This window comes from Typopeltis vanoorti, chromosome 7 (genome assembly GCF_054136105.1).
Source record: "Typopeltis vanoorti isolate ZY-2024b chromosome 7, IOZ_Tvanoo_1.0, whole genome shotgun sequence".
NCBI lineage: Eukaryota > Metazoa > Arthropoda > Arachnida > Uropygi > Thelyphonidae > Typopeltis > Typopeltis vanoorti.
The window spans coordinates 97,522,466-97,534,882 of NC_143555.1; the positions used below are offsets into that span (position 1 = coordinate 97,522,466).

Sequence of the window (12,417 nt, forward strand, 5' to 3'; positions counted from 1 at the left end):
GTTGTATCAACAGCAACAAAGCAGAGTTGGTCATTCTTATAACATTTTCTTTCCTACACACACCACACTACTGTTTAATTTCCATTGATTTTCCAATTTTCAAAAACTTTCACAAGTAGTGAAGTCATCAATTTCAGGATGACTTCACTACTTGTGAAGCATTTGCTGGCAATCAGACAGGCATTATCTCACTTTTTCTGGCTACCCATGTCATTCTTTTTATGTATGAAACTACTGAAAAATTCCTGGCACAATTATTTATACCTAAACCTTCTCTGCAAATGACAGCTGCATGAAACTTCTGAACCAAGACAAATAGTACATAGGTTCATATGCATATTCAGTGTAGTAGCAGGTAATCTTATATGCACATTTAGAAACAAGTATGACAGTAAATATTTATATCAAAACAATTTTTCTTTTACAGTCAGAGTACAGCTGAAATTTATTTTTTTTCTTTAGTAAAACGAAAAGTAGGAAATAGATTATTTATTTATTTTTTATTAAAAAAAAAGAAGAGTACTGAATACAATAAATTTGTAATAAGCGCCGCCGTAGTGCAATTGGAAGAACGACGGTACGTTGCGCCATTTGATTGGAAAAAGCCTAACTTCGATTCTCGTTATGACAGAAGGAATCTTTATATGGACTTTTTCAATCGAAGGTGAGTTAGCCGATCTCATACGGAGGTAGCAGGGTTTTTCCTCCTGGAAACTCGGGTTTTTCATTCCGCATACAGACAAAAAATACTAGCTGTGGTGGTGGTGGGCAGTAGATGGCGCTGATGTAGATGATTGGTAGTAGATGATCGGTGGAGACGGAGAGTTATACAATAGGTGTCCTCCCGCGATGAGTCTTCGGACTCCTTGGAGGTGTCACGAATAATAATAATAATACAATAAATTTTACAAAATATGTATTTTATTGCTTGAATTTTTCTAATAAAAAAATACAGGGACAACAGCATTTTTGGAACTTATGAATTTAAAGGGGTAGGTAGGTATCTTCCCAATGGGACTGGGAGAACAAAATGTACCATGATTCAACAAACAGTTCTTTCAAATTATTCAAACAAAAGTTTAATTTTGCTCAACTTCTCATTTCTTTCTGCTTTTTTCTTTTTTTTTTTGGAAGGAGGGGGAGGTTACTGAATTTTATTTTTTGTGAGAAGTTGAGCAAAATTAAACTTTTGTTTGAATAATTTTTCTGGACTTCTGGTTGGCTGAGTGGTTAATATACCCTCTCTCTAACCAACAGGCTGCAGATTTGAATTCTGACCTGGGCATGCATATTTGTGAATGGCTTTAGATAAGCGATGAATTTCATTGCAAGGTGTGTGTGTGTGTGTGTGTGTGTGAGAGACCACCCTACTTGTGAGACCTAAAGTGACTTGAAAAAAATTCCATATTTGGTCTTTAGAGCAGAGTTTCTGGATTATGCAAAAAATTAATAAAAAATATATAAAATAATAAAAAAAAAACTTTGCCAACCCACAGTACTGATGCACTATATGTTAACAACCTTTCATGGGTAAGAGTCACGTAAAAAACTAAGATTCTTGAAGAGGAATAAAGGAATATTTGATAGTGCTCGAGATACCTTAACTGGTATACAAAAATCTGTCATGGAAAAACCTCCTTGTATTGTAGAGTGAATGCCTTCATACTACATTACAACATATATTTTTCATTTTATAACCAAATTCATAATGTAAAAATGAACATGTAAGAAAAACTGAAAATTCATTCTATTAAATGATTTCCATGAAATAAAATCATGAGAAATTTTATATAAGAGGAATTCAGTTCCAATGAGAAGCAATTACATGGATTTTTAAGCAACTGAATAGATCAACTATAAAAATTATAACTGATTATGCTATAAGCTGTTTTACTGCTTACAGCTAGAATAAATATACCATGATAATATTAGTGTGATGTGTCTATGAATATATATGGCTTAGTATTCAAAAGAATCTAGAAAATAATAAAAGCAATTTTTAAAACAAAATTTATTAATTTCTTCATTTGAACAGTGTATTTATGACTATGTACATTGCTTAACTTCTCATTTAAATTTTTATCAAATATAACGTTTCTTGCTCTGTTTATTACAGCGGTGTCTGCGACTGAAATGTAACTGGTAAAAAGCAGTTTTAATTTAAATAGCCAACAATACAAAATGTACAAATTTATTAAGTACATTTTAATAACTTTTTTTGTTTAAACAGGAAAGACTGAGATGATGAAGAAGTGAGAAGTCAAAGTTAAGTTTACTAGTTTTAATCTGTTGAACAATTTACAAATTCACGATAAAACTTAGACTGCTGATTGCATACAACATTAGTTCTTATGAAGTGAGGAAAGAATTAAACTATTAGGCATGATAGTAATGAATTTTGAAATACTCTTCAAATGCATTTTACAGCCAATATGTCACATGAAAATATGAATAAGAAGTGATCTACTTAAAAAAAAGTACTCTAGGTGAGCTAATTTTCAGCCAACTAATTTAGTTGGTATAAACCAATAAGAGCAGGTATAATATCTCACTTTACGATTCCTATTTTGCATCATACTTCGTGATTAAGGCGGCATTAACAACTTTCTACAACTTTATGTCAAGTATATTACCCGGAATGAAGATCTCTCTCTCTCTATATATAATGTAAGAATTGTTACAAGTTATGAGTGAACAATTTATATAAAAGGGACTTTGTCCCTGGATGGACTGGTATAAACAAAAACTCTGAATATAGGCTTTCTTTTCTGTACAGAAATTTACAGTACAACTTATTATGGACATGTGGGTTGATACACAGAATGCATACAAGGAAATGTCCCACTTGGCAGGGGAAGGAGTTAGTCCCATTTTTCAAAATAAGGCTGAACTTCTCTTTAGATTAACTAATGTAACAACAGTTCTTTCTTACCAACATGTTACATTAGTTCTTTCTCACCTACTGGAAAATGTGTGCATGCAGCATTACTAAACAATGCTGTGATAAACCTAGAGGATTTGGGTATGAAAGCCACATAAATGACTTATTTTACAGAAAAAAAAAGAAAAAAAATATCATATAACAAATACAATAAATCATTTTTTTGCTGTCTTTGGTATAAAGACAGGCAACGGTATCAAACCGGAACATTATTTCTCTAACAAAACATATCCACAAAAGTATAATATAAAACTCTTACATTAATAACCAGATGTGCATATTAATAAATGTCTCAAAGTATGAAAACTAGTTCCCCCCCCTCCCTCATTCTCTCTCTCCCCTCCACTTTCTATGGAATTTCTTCAGTGATGAATATTAACAATAAATTTATTACTAGAACATTCTCCCAGAAGGCAACCCAAGTTATATTACATTTTCTGGAACCTGATTAATATACATAAATCTATGACTACATTTTCCTTCTACCTATATCCAAGACTTTCCAACAATAAGTAAAGAACAATATGACTGCTAATGTGATCCTACTTATAACATATATAATTCTTTAAATTTATCTATTATATATATATATATATATACTAGATATGTGCATAAGTGTAAAAAAATGATCTACATAATTTATTCTTTGCATGGCTAGAAGACATTTTGCTTATTTTATGGTATTGCAACAAATGTTTGTACTCTTGATGAATCGCAAATGTTTAACAGTGTATATTTATATAATATACTTTCATCTCTAACCAACCATAACTTACAACAAAAACATCACATAGTTCTGTGAGACGACTGAAATTATCTTACACACCTAACAATGCCAACTCTATGTGTGCATTCATTCAGCAAAAAGCTTTAGACCAATTTCTTATCAGCAATAAGAGATAGGCAATGATTACTCAGCCACAGTTCAGTACATCTGAAAGCACAAGAAAAGAGCAGAAAAGTTAGAAATAAAATTTCTGAATTAGCTTTTATACCTATTTGAGACAGGAAAATGTAGATAAATACAGCAGGTGGCATTTCTAGGTGAAAGATATTTATGCATCTGTTATGTGTTTGCATGTGTTTTGCTGTGTGCATTTAAATTACCCCTATTTGCAAAACCCTTTCCACATGTTTCACACTTAAACGGTTTTTCACCGGTATGTACACTCATGTGCCGTTTCACAGTAGACTTCTGTGAAAACCTTTTACCACAAATTTCACATGCAAATGGTTTTTCTCCTGTATGCGTACGCATATGAATTTTAATACGCTCTTTGTCTGCAAAACGTTTTCCACAAACCTCGCATGGAAAAGGACGTTCACCGGTATGTGATCTCATATGACGTGTAAGTGAAGTCTTCTGAGAAAAGTGATGTCCACACAAGCTACAAGTAAATGGTTTCTCTCCTGAATGGGATCTCATATGCAACTGGAATACATTTTTGGAGGCTAGGTGTTTACCACAAACAGTACACTGAAAAGGTTTTGACGGATCACCCGATGGTAGAGGTTGGGGGATTTGGGATGAGCTTCCCTGGGATTGTGTGAGATGCACATCACATGGATTTCCATTCTTGCAGGTTACATAACTTAACTTTTTTTCAATAGTCCCTTTATCCTTCGTTGCTATTGGAACGGTAGCTAAAGCTGATGCTGTTGTGACGGTAGAAGGAGTGTTGCCTGCAAATGTAATTATAGAAGCTTGAGAAGGCACTGGGCTGGCTAAGGATTGTGGCGGTGGTGGTGATGATACTAATGTTGTAGGTACCATTGGTATTCCCATTGATGCTATGGTGGGTAGGCGTATTGTTGCCAAGCTAGGCAGGGTGGCACCCACATTTAATACACTGGTGGTTGGAAAACCAGAGGCACTCACTGCACTTGTTGTCAGTTCTCCTGGTTCTTGTTTGATTGTTACTGCAGTTATATGAGGAGTTGAATCAGGAGACCTTACTCCTAATAACGTACTGGCCAATGAAGCACCAATTTCTCGTTTGACTAGTGGAGAAAATCCTGACACCACAGTAAATGGCGGTAAGGGACCCGAACACGTAGTCCCAGGTTCTTGTTTAATAACTAAAGGCAAATCATTTGATTTTAGCAAACCAGAAAAAACACTAGATGGAGATGCTGCTTGTGGGGATGATATAGTTTCTCCAGCTGATGTTTTAATCGTCGAAACAGCATTAGGCAATGGTGGTGAAAGAATATTAGGTAAAAGAATTGGAGGGACAGCTGGAATTGGTGGTGACACTAAACCTGACTGGACAGAAGAAAGAAGTGAAACAGGTGTTCCTGTTATTCGAGATGATGATGATGTGCTGGAGAGAGAGGATGGCACAGTTATGGAAATAGATGAGGATAGGCTAGACTGTAATGAAGCAAGGGAACTACCTGCTAATGTGGACAAAAATGATGGCAAAGCCACGGGCGTCAAATTTGGCAATGGAGATGACACTACTGTTAAGGCAGTCGTTATTGGTAAAACTGAGGTAACTGTGGTAGATTGGTCTTCTGGTTCAGACTTTATTACAGTAACTGTGCTGGATGTAGGTAAATTGGATGTAGAAGTCATTAATTCACCTTTTATAGATGTACTTATATTAAGAGGTGAAGATGATTCCATAGATTCTTCAATGGATGGCCTAATACCTGAAGACTGTTCTAATGATAATAATGGAGGCATTGCTTTTGTGCTCATAACTGAAGTTATAACGCCACCTTTAATATGCTGTACAGTTGGCCTAAGTCTTTTTAGTGGTGGCTCAGTAGTTAAAAGTTGTTGGATTACACTTGCAGCTACAGATGATGAGGTCACTACAGATACTGATGATGATTCGGTGTTTCCCAAAAGCCCAGATGCTGTTACTTTCTTCCTGTGAGTTTCCTTTGGTATTTCATTATTGTGTGAAAGTGGCAGTGCAAATGCTATGGTGTTTTTTCCAGGGACTGCAATATACTGTCTTTTTATACCTGAAATCAGAGGTCCAGAGGTTAATCCAGTTGGTTGTGGTGTTAAATCATCATCAATGTCAGATCTTTCTGCTGCTGATTTAAAAACAGAAGAATTTTCCATTTGTTGATGGGTAATCAGATTCTGCATGGTAGAATCAGCAATAATATCTGATGTTCTATTATGGTCCAGAGTAGGAGATGCCAGATGATGAGATATGCTAGAGCTATCTAGTTGATGTTCAATATTCAAGTGTTGCATTTGCTCACTTTCTTGTGAAGTTTCAAAGGATTTATCCACACTTGTATCACAAGAAGCAGTGTCAATACTAGAAGTTGACATAATAACATTGGTCTCAATAGCAGACACTGGAATGAAATGATGCTCAGTATTTCTATTAGATCCTTCAGTTACATTGTCATCCTGAAGTTCTTCAGTATACTGAAAACAAGAATGGGGGGTTTCGATATTATTAACATTAGTAAGTGAAATGGAATTGGATGTTAAAGCATAAGTTGTGTTGAGAGGTGTGTCAGTCCTGTTCTGTGACATGAGAACTCTGATCTTCTGAACTTCTACCTGAGTACTTGAAGCACCAATATTAACAGATTCTGTTGTACATGTTGGAAAAGGATCAATAGATACACTTGTAGTTGAAAGAGGTATATTATTCCCTGGTTCTAAGTGAGGTTCATTGATATTCGAGAGATCAGTTCTTTTAGTAATGGTTTCTGGTCCCAGTGTGGATGTCATCACAGAAGAGGATGGTTTTAAAGAAATGCGTTCCATAGCATTTCGATCTTCAGATGATGATGAAACCATTTGAGATGAATGAGGCACACCTATGGATTCTGAATCCATTAATTCTGTACATGATGTGTCAAGTTCTGCTGAAGATACCTGAAGTGATGGACTAGCCATGGTCTCAACTGTTAATGAGTCACAAGGAGCTCTAATAAGTGCAGTGTGTTGAATACTGCTTAGAGATGACAGTGCTGCAAAAGAATTAGAATTAGGCAAAAGTGGTGATAAACTCAAACCAATGTTCAAATTATTTGATGGAAAGCCATCAAACCGTCCTTTGGCTGCAGCTGAAGAGGAAGAGGAACGAATTATTGTAGATACTGGAGGCAATCCTGCTCCAGAAGGCAGTCCAATTCCAGAAGGCATTTCATACATACTATTGACTGATGGTGATAAACATATATTTTCAGATTTTATATCAGTACTAGAGGCATCTATATCTAAATGTGAGCTTCCAACTGAAGATAGTTGTGATGTTTCTGAGGGATCCAACTGATATTCAGACATGGTTGAAACTGACCCAGTTGAATTTAGTTCTTGTTGCTCTTGTAGCAAATTCTGCATATCTATAGGTTCTTGTGAACTAGAAACTGATGCTTGGTCAAGAGATGACAGATTTTGAACAAGAGTGACTCTACTTATGTTACTACTGACTACCATATCAGAACTTTCAGGATGATGAAATGATGCCGAGGTACACAAGATATCAGCCTCGATATTTCTTTGATTACACAGGTAAGATCTTTGTGAATCAACATCTTCCATCACCTCTAAATGCTGGTTGCTTATATTATTATGAACTACTTGCTGCTCTGCCAAAGATATACCCTCTTCAGAAGCAAGGGAGTGTACAGATAAATTTGTTACTAAAGAACTATTGACTAATACTCTGTCTGTGTCACTTATAGAACTTGAGGATATTCCACTGGAAGTCGAGTCCGGATGCTGACCCATTGCTGAATGTACAAATGACTTATCAACTAGGTTGGATGATAATTCAGAATGTGATAAAGATGGTGCAATATGATGAGTTTCTGATAAGGAAGTATGTTCAACACTAGTGGAGACAGTATTACTGCAGAGAGATAACACAGGAAGGTTTGTAGATGAGGAAATGTTAATGCTACTCTCATTATCCCATGCAGGAGGAATGCGGTCAGTAGCAATGGAGCCCACTATGGGCACAGACACCACAGTGGGCTCCTCTTGATCACTAGTACTTGTCTCTGATGTTGATACTGAACAGTCACTCATTCTGCCAGATCATCTGTTATAGAATTTTTTTTTTTTTTGGCGCTTATGGCAAAATTATTCTATTAAATTATAACTTTACCTTGTACCTGAAAGGAAATAAGAAGGGAATAAGTATAAAAAAAACAACTGCACATGAAATATAAAGATCATATGTCACAATGAAAAGTTGTACCTTTTTTCTTATGTGACTTACTAAACCTATAGTACATTAGTACCTTAGGGGAAGGGATTTTTTTTTTCTACACACACACACATACATATAATTTATTTTACATAATCCAAAAATTGTTCTGGAGACCAAACATGGAACTTTTTAAAGCCATTCCAGGTCTGCAATAAATGGAGCAATGGTCTCCCACATTGGGTGATGAAATTTATCAACTCCCACCTGAAGACAATATAAACACCTATGCCCATAATGGGATTTAAACCCACAACATATTGTTTGACCAGATACACTAACCAGGCCAAGGAAGTGTTTTTATTTAAAATTTTAGATATAACCTTAAGAGTAAAATATATATATATATATATATATCTTCAAGTAGAAAAAATAGTTATTTCTTTTAATATTAATTTTATGGGCAACATGTTTAAGAGGCAGCTTGCACTCAATACATGTTCCCGCATCCCCCACCCCATCTCTGAGACATCACCTAGTAGTAAACTCCCATAGTGTCAGTGCACTTAAAAGGAAAAATCCTCAAAAAATTTATAAAACACATAAAAAAAAATCTTGCAAAAAATATTATTCAGCATCCACTTCACAAACATTTATGGCATAGATACCAACTTAAATTATGTGCACCACTACCTACAGACATCCAAATATGAGTGCTTCAAGGATGGCATGTGCCTTTAGGCAGTACAATATTCCTTGTCAGAGAATACAAAATCTTAAATCTCTTTTTTTTTTACCTTCTCTGGCTTAAGATAGAGAAGGTAAAAAAATAATGGGGCAAGGTTTCCTTTCCCCATTATCTCATTCATTTGCTGTCTCTACTGTTCCTCTAATTCTGACAGCCACACCAATGACTTTTAGTGAGGTCATCTTCCTATGACTATGATGTCAAAAGTAAATTGTTTATCTAACAAGCAGAATACCAGACAATCCTCTTCACTTACCCAACATTTCAGGTCTTTTCTTACCCAGTTTTTCTTTTTCTGGCTACACTGTTGTGATAACCTCATCTCTCAGACCATAATCTCATCTTTAGTAGAATATCTTTTACTCAGCAATTTTCAATTTTGTGCCCTTTGGCATTACAACACCAAGTGGGAAAGCCTAGAAGACTTCTAATCCTCCTTTCCATGGTCATACTACTGTGTCTATTCTTTAGATCTGGATACCTTCTGTAAGCTGTATAGAAATTATCCACAATGGAATGAGAGCCTTCATTCCCCATCCCATTCAAAATGCCTGCCAATATCCAAGCTATGGATTCTCAACATGCGTGCCAAGGCAGTCCAAGGAAAATGAATATTGCAAGTGACTTTGAAACATATACTCCAGTTTCATTCTCAGCCTACACTGAAGCCTGCAAAACTGCAAAACAAGAGCTGCTTTCAAAGGTCTTGAACTAACTCCCATTTCTTCTAACTTAGTGGCTCAAAGAAGAAAGGAAGTGTGCTTTGATTATGGGATACTAAGGAAATTGATGTGAAGTCATCAGCCTCTATATACAAGTAGCCTAGTCTTGAAGATACTTCACACACGAACTTTGTTTGCATATACTTGTATAAAGCACTGTATTTCTTGGCAAATTTAATTTAGATTTTTAATTTAGTTTAGATTAATTAATAATTTAATCATCAATTAAAATTTTAATTAAATTAAATTTAGTTTAGAATTTTAATTTAATTAAGATTTTTACGTTGTTCAGGTGAAAGGCCACATGAGGCATGGAGTGCAATGTTTCGGGCATAGTTTTGGAAGTGATTTCCCCTTGTCATCTATGCCAGTGCTTCACAAACTTATGGATGTAAAGGCTCCCTTGGAAAAATTAAAATATTTCACAGCCCCCCCCCCCCCCCATCGAAAAAAAAATCTTAATACAGACATATATATTATTATTGTATTTATATTCAATACAAAACATAGACAGCGAATATTGCAAAAATTAAATGCAAATATTACATTTTTAGCATCTTTCATACACATTTGACAATGCACACTTAGTCTTAAAACATTTTAAATTTGTTTTCATTCTTTCACGGCCCCCCTCAACAAAACTAATAGCCCCCAGTTTGGGAAGTGCTGATCTATGTAGAATGAATGAGAAGAATGATACTAGAGAGTCAGCTTATCTTTGGATGATGATAAAATAGTGCCATCTGTATGTGTATGATAGAGAGGCAAGAGCACAGAGAAATTGCACCCAAACAGAAGGCACAACTATCGTTTGTGCAAGAAATGAGTTTCCTACATTTAGCTCTTACAAAATTAGGATTAGCTTTGTTAATGATTGATTAGCAATTGTTACAGACTTAAATGTATACTGAGAATGAAGATGTAATTTTTTTTGTCTAGAGCCACCTATGATACGCTTTTTTTTTCTTTTTTTTTTTTTTTTCTTCTTGGACTGCTTTGGCACACTTCTTGGAAAACCATAGCTTGGATGTAATTTCATGGAATGCTAGTACTTCCTGTAAAAATCCAACAATCATGTTAAAAATTATGTCTTCAGTACATAGGCTAAAACTGGATAAACTATCCAGTTTTAGCTTATGTATTGAAGACATAATTTTCTTTTGTCTAATTATCACTATTATTATTATTAAGAGAGACCTCCAAGGAGTAAGGGGACTGATCAAGGGAGGCTACATACTACACGCACCAGCTATCATACTTGTTCTTGAATTCATTCACACTGCTTGCACACACACAACATTAATGTTGTGTGTGTGTGACTGGAATGGCAATCCATTCCAGTCAAGACTCACTTTATGAGAGAAAACTCTAGCCCTTGCTCCCTTAGTGGCATTCATTCATTCTCAGCTTCTAAGGATGCCCTCTTGTCCTTTCCCTACCTTCCATAAAATGAAAAATTCCATAAACTGAAATCCTGTATGACCCTTTCAAAAGTTTATAAGTTTTAATCAAATCACCCCCTCTTTCTCCTGTTTGTGGTGTCCTTGCAGTCTACAAATTCTCAATCTATCTTCATAATAGTATTCCACAATCCTGATATAATTTTTAACACTCTCCTTTGCACACTCTCTCTCTCTCTCTCCACTGTATCAGAATTTCCACAGAAACCAAGAGACTAGACCTGTGCACATAGTCCAAGTGAGGTCTTGTCAAGGCCTTGTAAAGATAAATAATCTAACTGAAATAATTCAAGAAATTTTAAGAGAAATTCTAAATATCAAATTTTATTAAATTCCATCCACCAGTGTGAAATTAACATTAGCAGTTTGAATCCTTTTGTCAAAAATGACCCAAATGAAACCAAAATCCACAAAGATTCTAAATACCAAATTTCATTAAATTCCATCTAGCCAGTGTCAAATTCTTTCAAGTTCAGAACATCTCATCCTTCATGTCCTAGTCCAAGTAAAATGAAAATTTAGATGGCTCAATAAATGTTTGTTAAAAATTCCAAGTATCAAGTTTTAATAATACTCATTCAAGAAGAGTCCAAGCAAGCATTATTATTATTACGGGTATCTTCATGGAGTCAGTAGACTCATCGCAGGAGACCCAAACTATCAAAACAATATCTATCATATCTCTTCTTGAATTCATTTACAGACGAAGAACTCACAACTGAGTCAAGCAATGCATTCCACTCATTCACCACCCTCCAGGCGAAAAACCTCGTTCTCACACCCTTGTTAACCACACTTTTCTTTAATTTCCAGGGATGACCTCTTCTTCTTCTATCACTATCAACACAGCTGAAACATTTCCCATGCATCAATCTCTTATAAAAATCTTTTAGTAATTAAAACCACCTTACCAGCCATTATGGATAAAATACGCATCCTCATACGTTTCGTATCCATCATATATTGCAATGTAATATCAATGGTATTACAATTTTAATATGCGCTTGGCATCCATGATAACCTTGACGTCTATAGACGTCTTGGCCAATAGCGTGGTTAAATGTTTCTATCATATCCCCTCTTCTCCGCCTATCAACCAACCTCTGCAACCCACAAGCTCTCAATCTGTCAATGTAGGGAGCATTTTTTACATCATTCACCAACTTAGTCACTCTCCTCTGAACCCTCTCCACAACCTCCTCATCTCCAAGGAATGCAGGTGACCAGATCTGAGCACAGTAATCCAAATGTGGAAGTATCAACGCTTTATAAAGGGGAATAATAACATCTTTATCTCTGGATGTTAGTGTGTTCCTCAATAACCAAGTAATCCTATGTGCAATCTTGGACACCTTAGCAAAGTGCCCCCTGAACTTCATCTCCCTATTCACCAACACCCCTAAGTTCCTAG

The 12,417-nt window shown here is 35.4% G+C and overlaps 1 protein-coding gene across 4 annotated transcripts in view; it reads right to left on the minus strand.

Moving 5' to 3' along the window:
- Nucleotides 1–2,175: 2,175 nt before the first annotated feature.
- The window catches only part of LOC150104890 (uncharacterized), a 183,719-nt gene continuing 173,477 nt past the window's right edge, over nt 2,176–12,417 (minus strand). For all 4 annotated transcript variants that reach the window (XM_090395408.1, XM_090395410.1, XM_090395409.1 and 1 more), the window contains one exon: nt 2,176–8,041. In XM_090395408.1, coding sequence (XP_090251534.1) covers nt 4,008–7,955 — 3,948 coding nt within the window. In that variant the 5' untranslated portion in view covers nt 7,956–8,041 and the 3' untranslated portion in view covers nt 2,176–4,007. The remainder of the gene's footprint in view (nt 8,042–12,417) is intronic.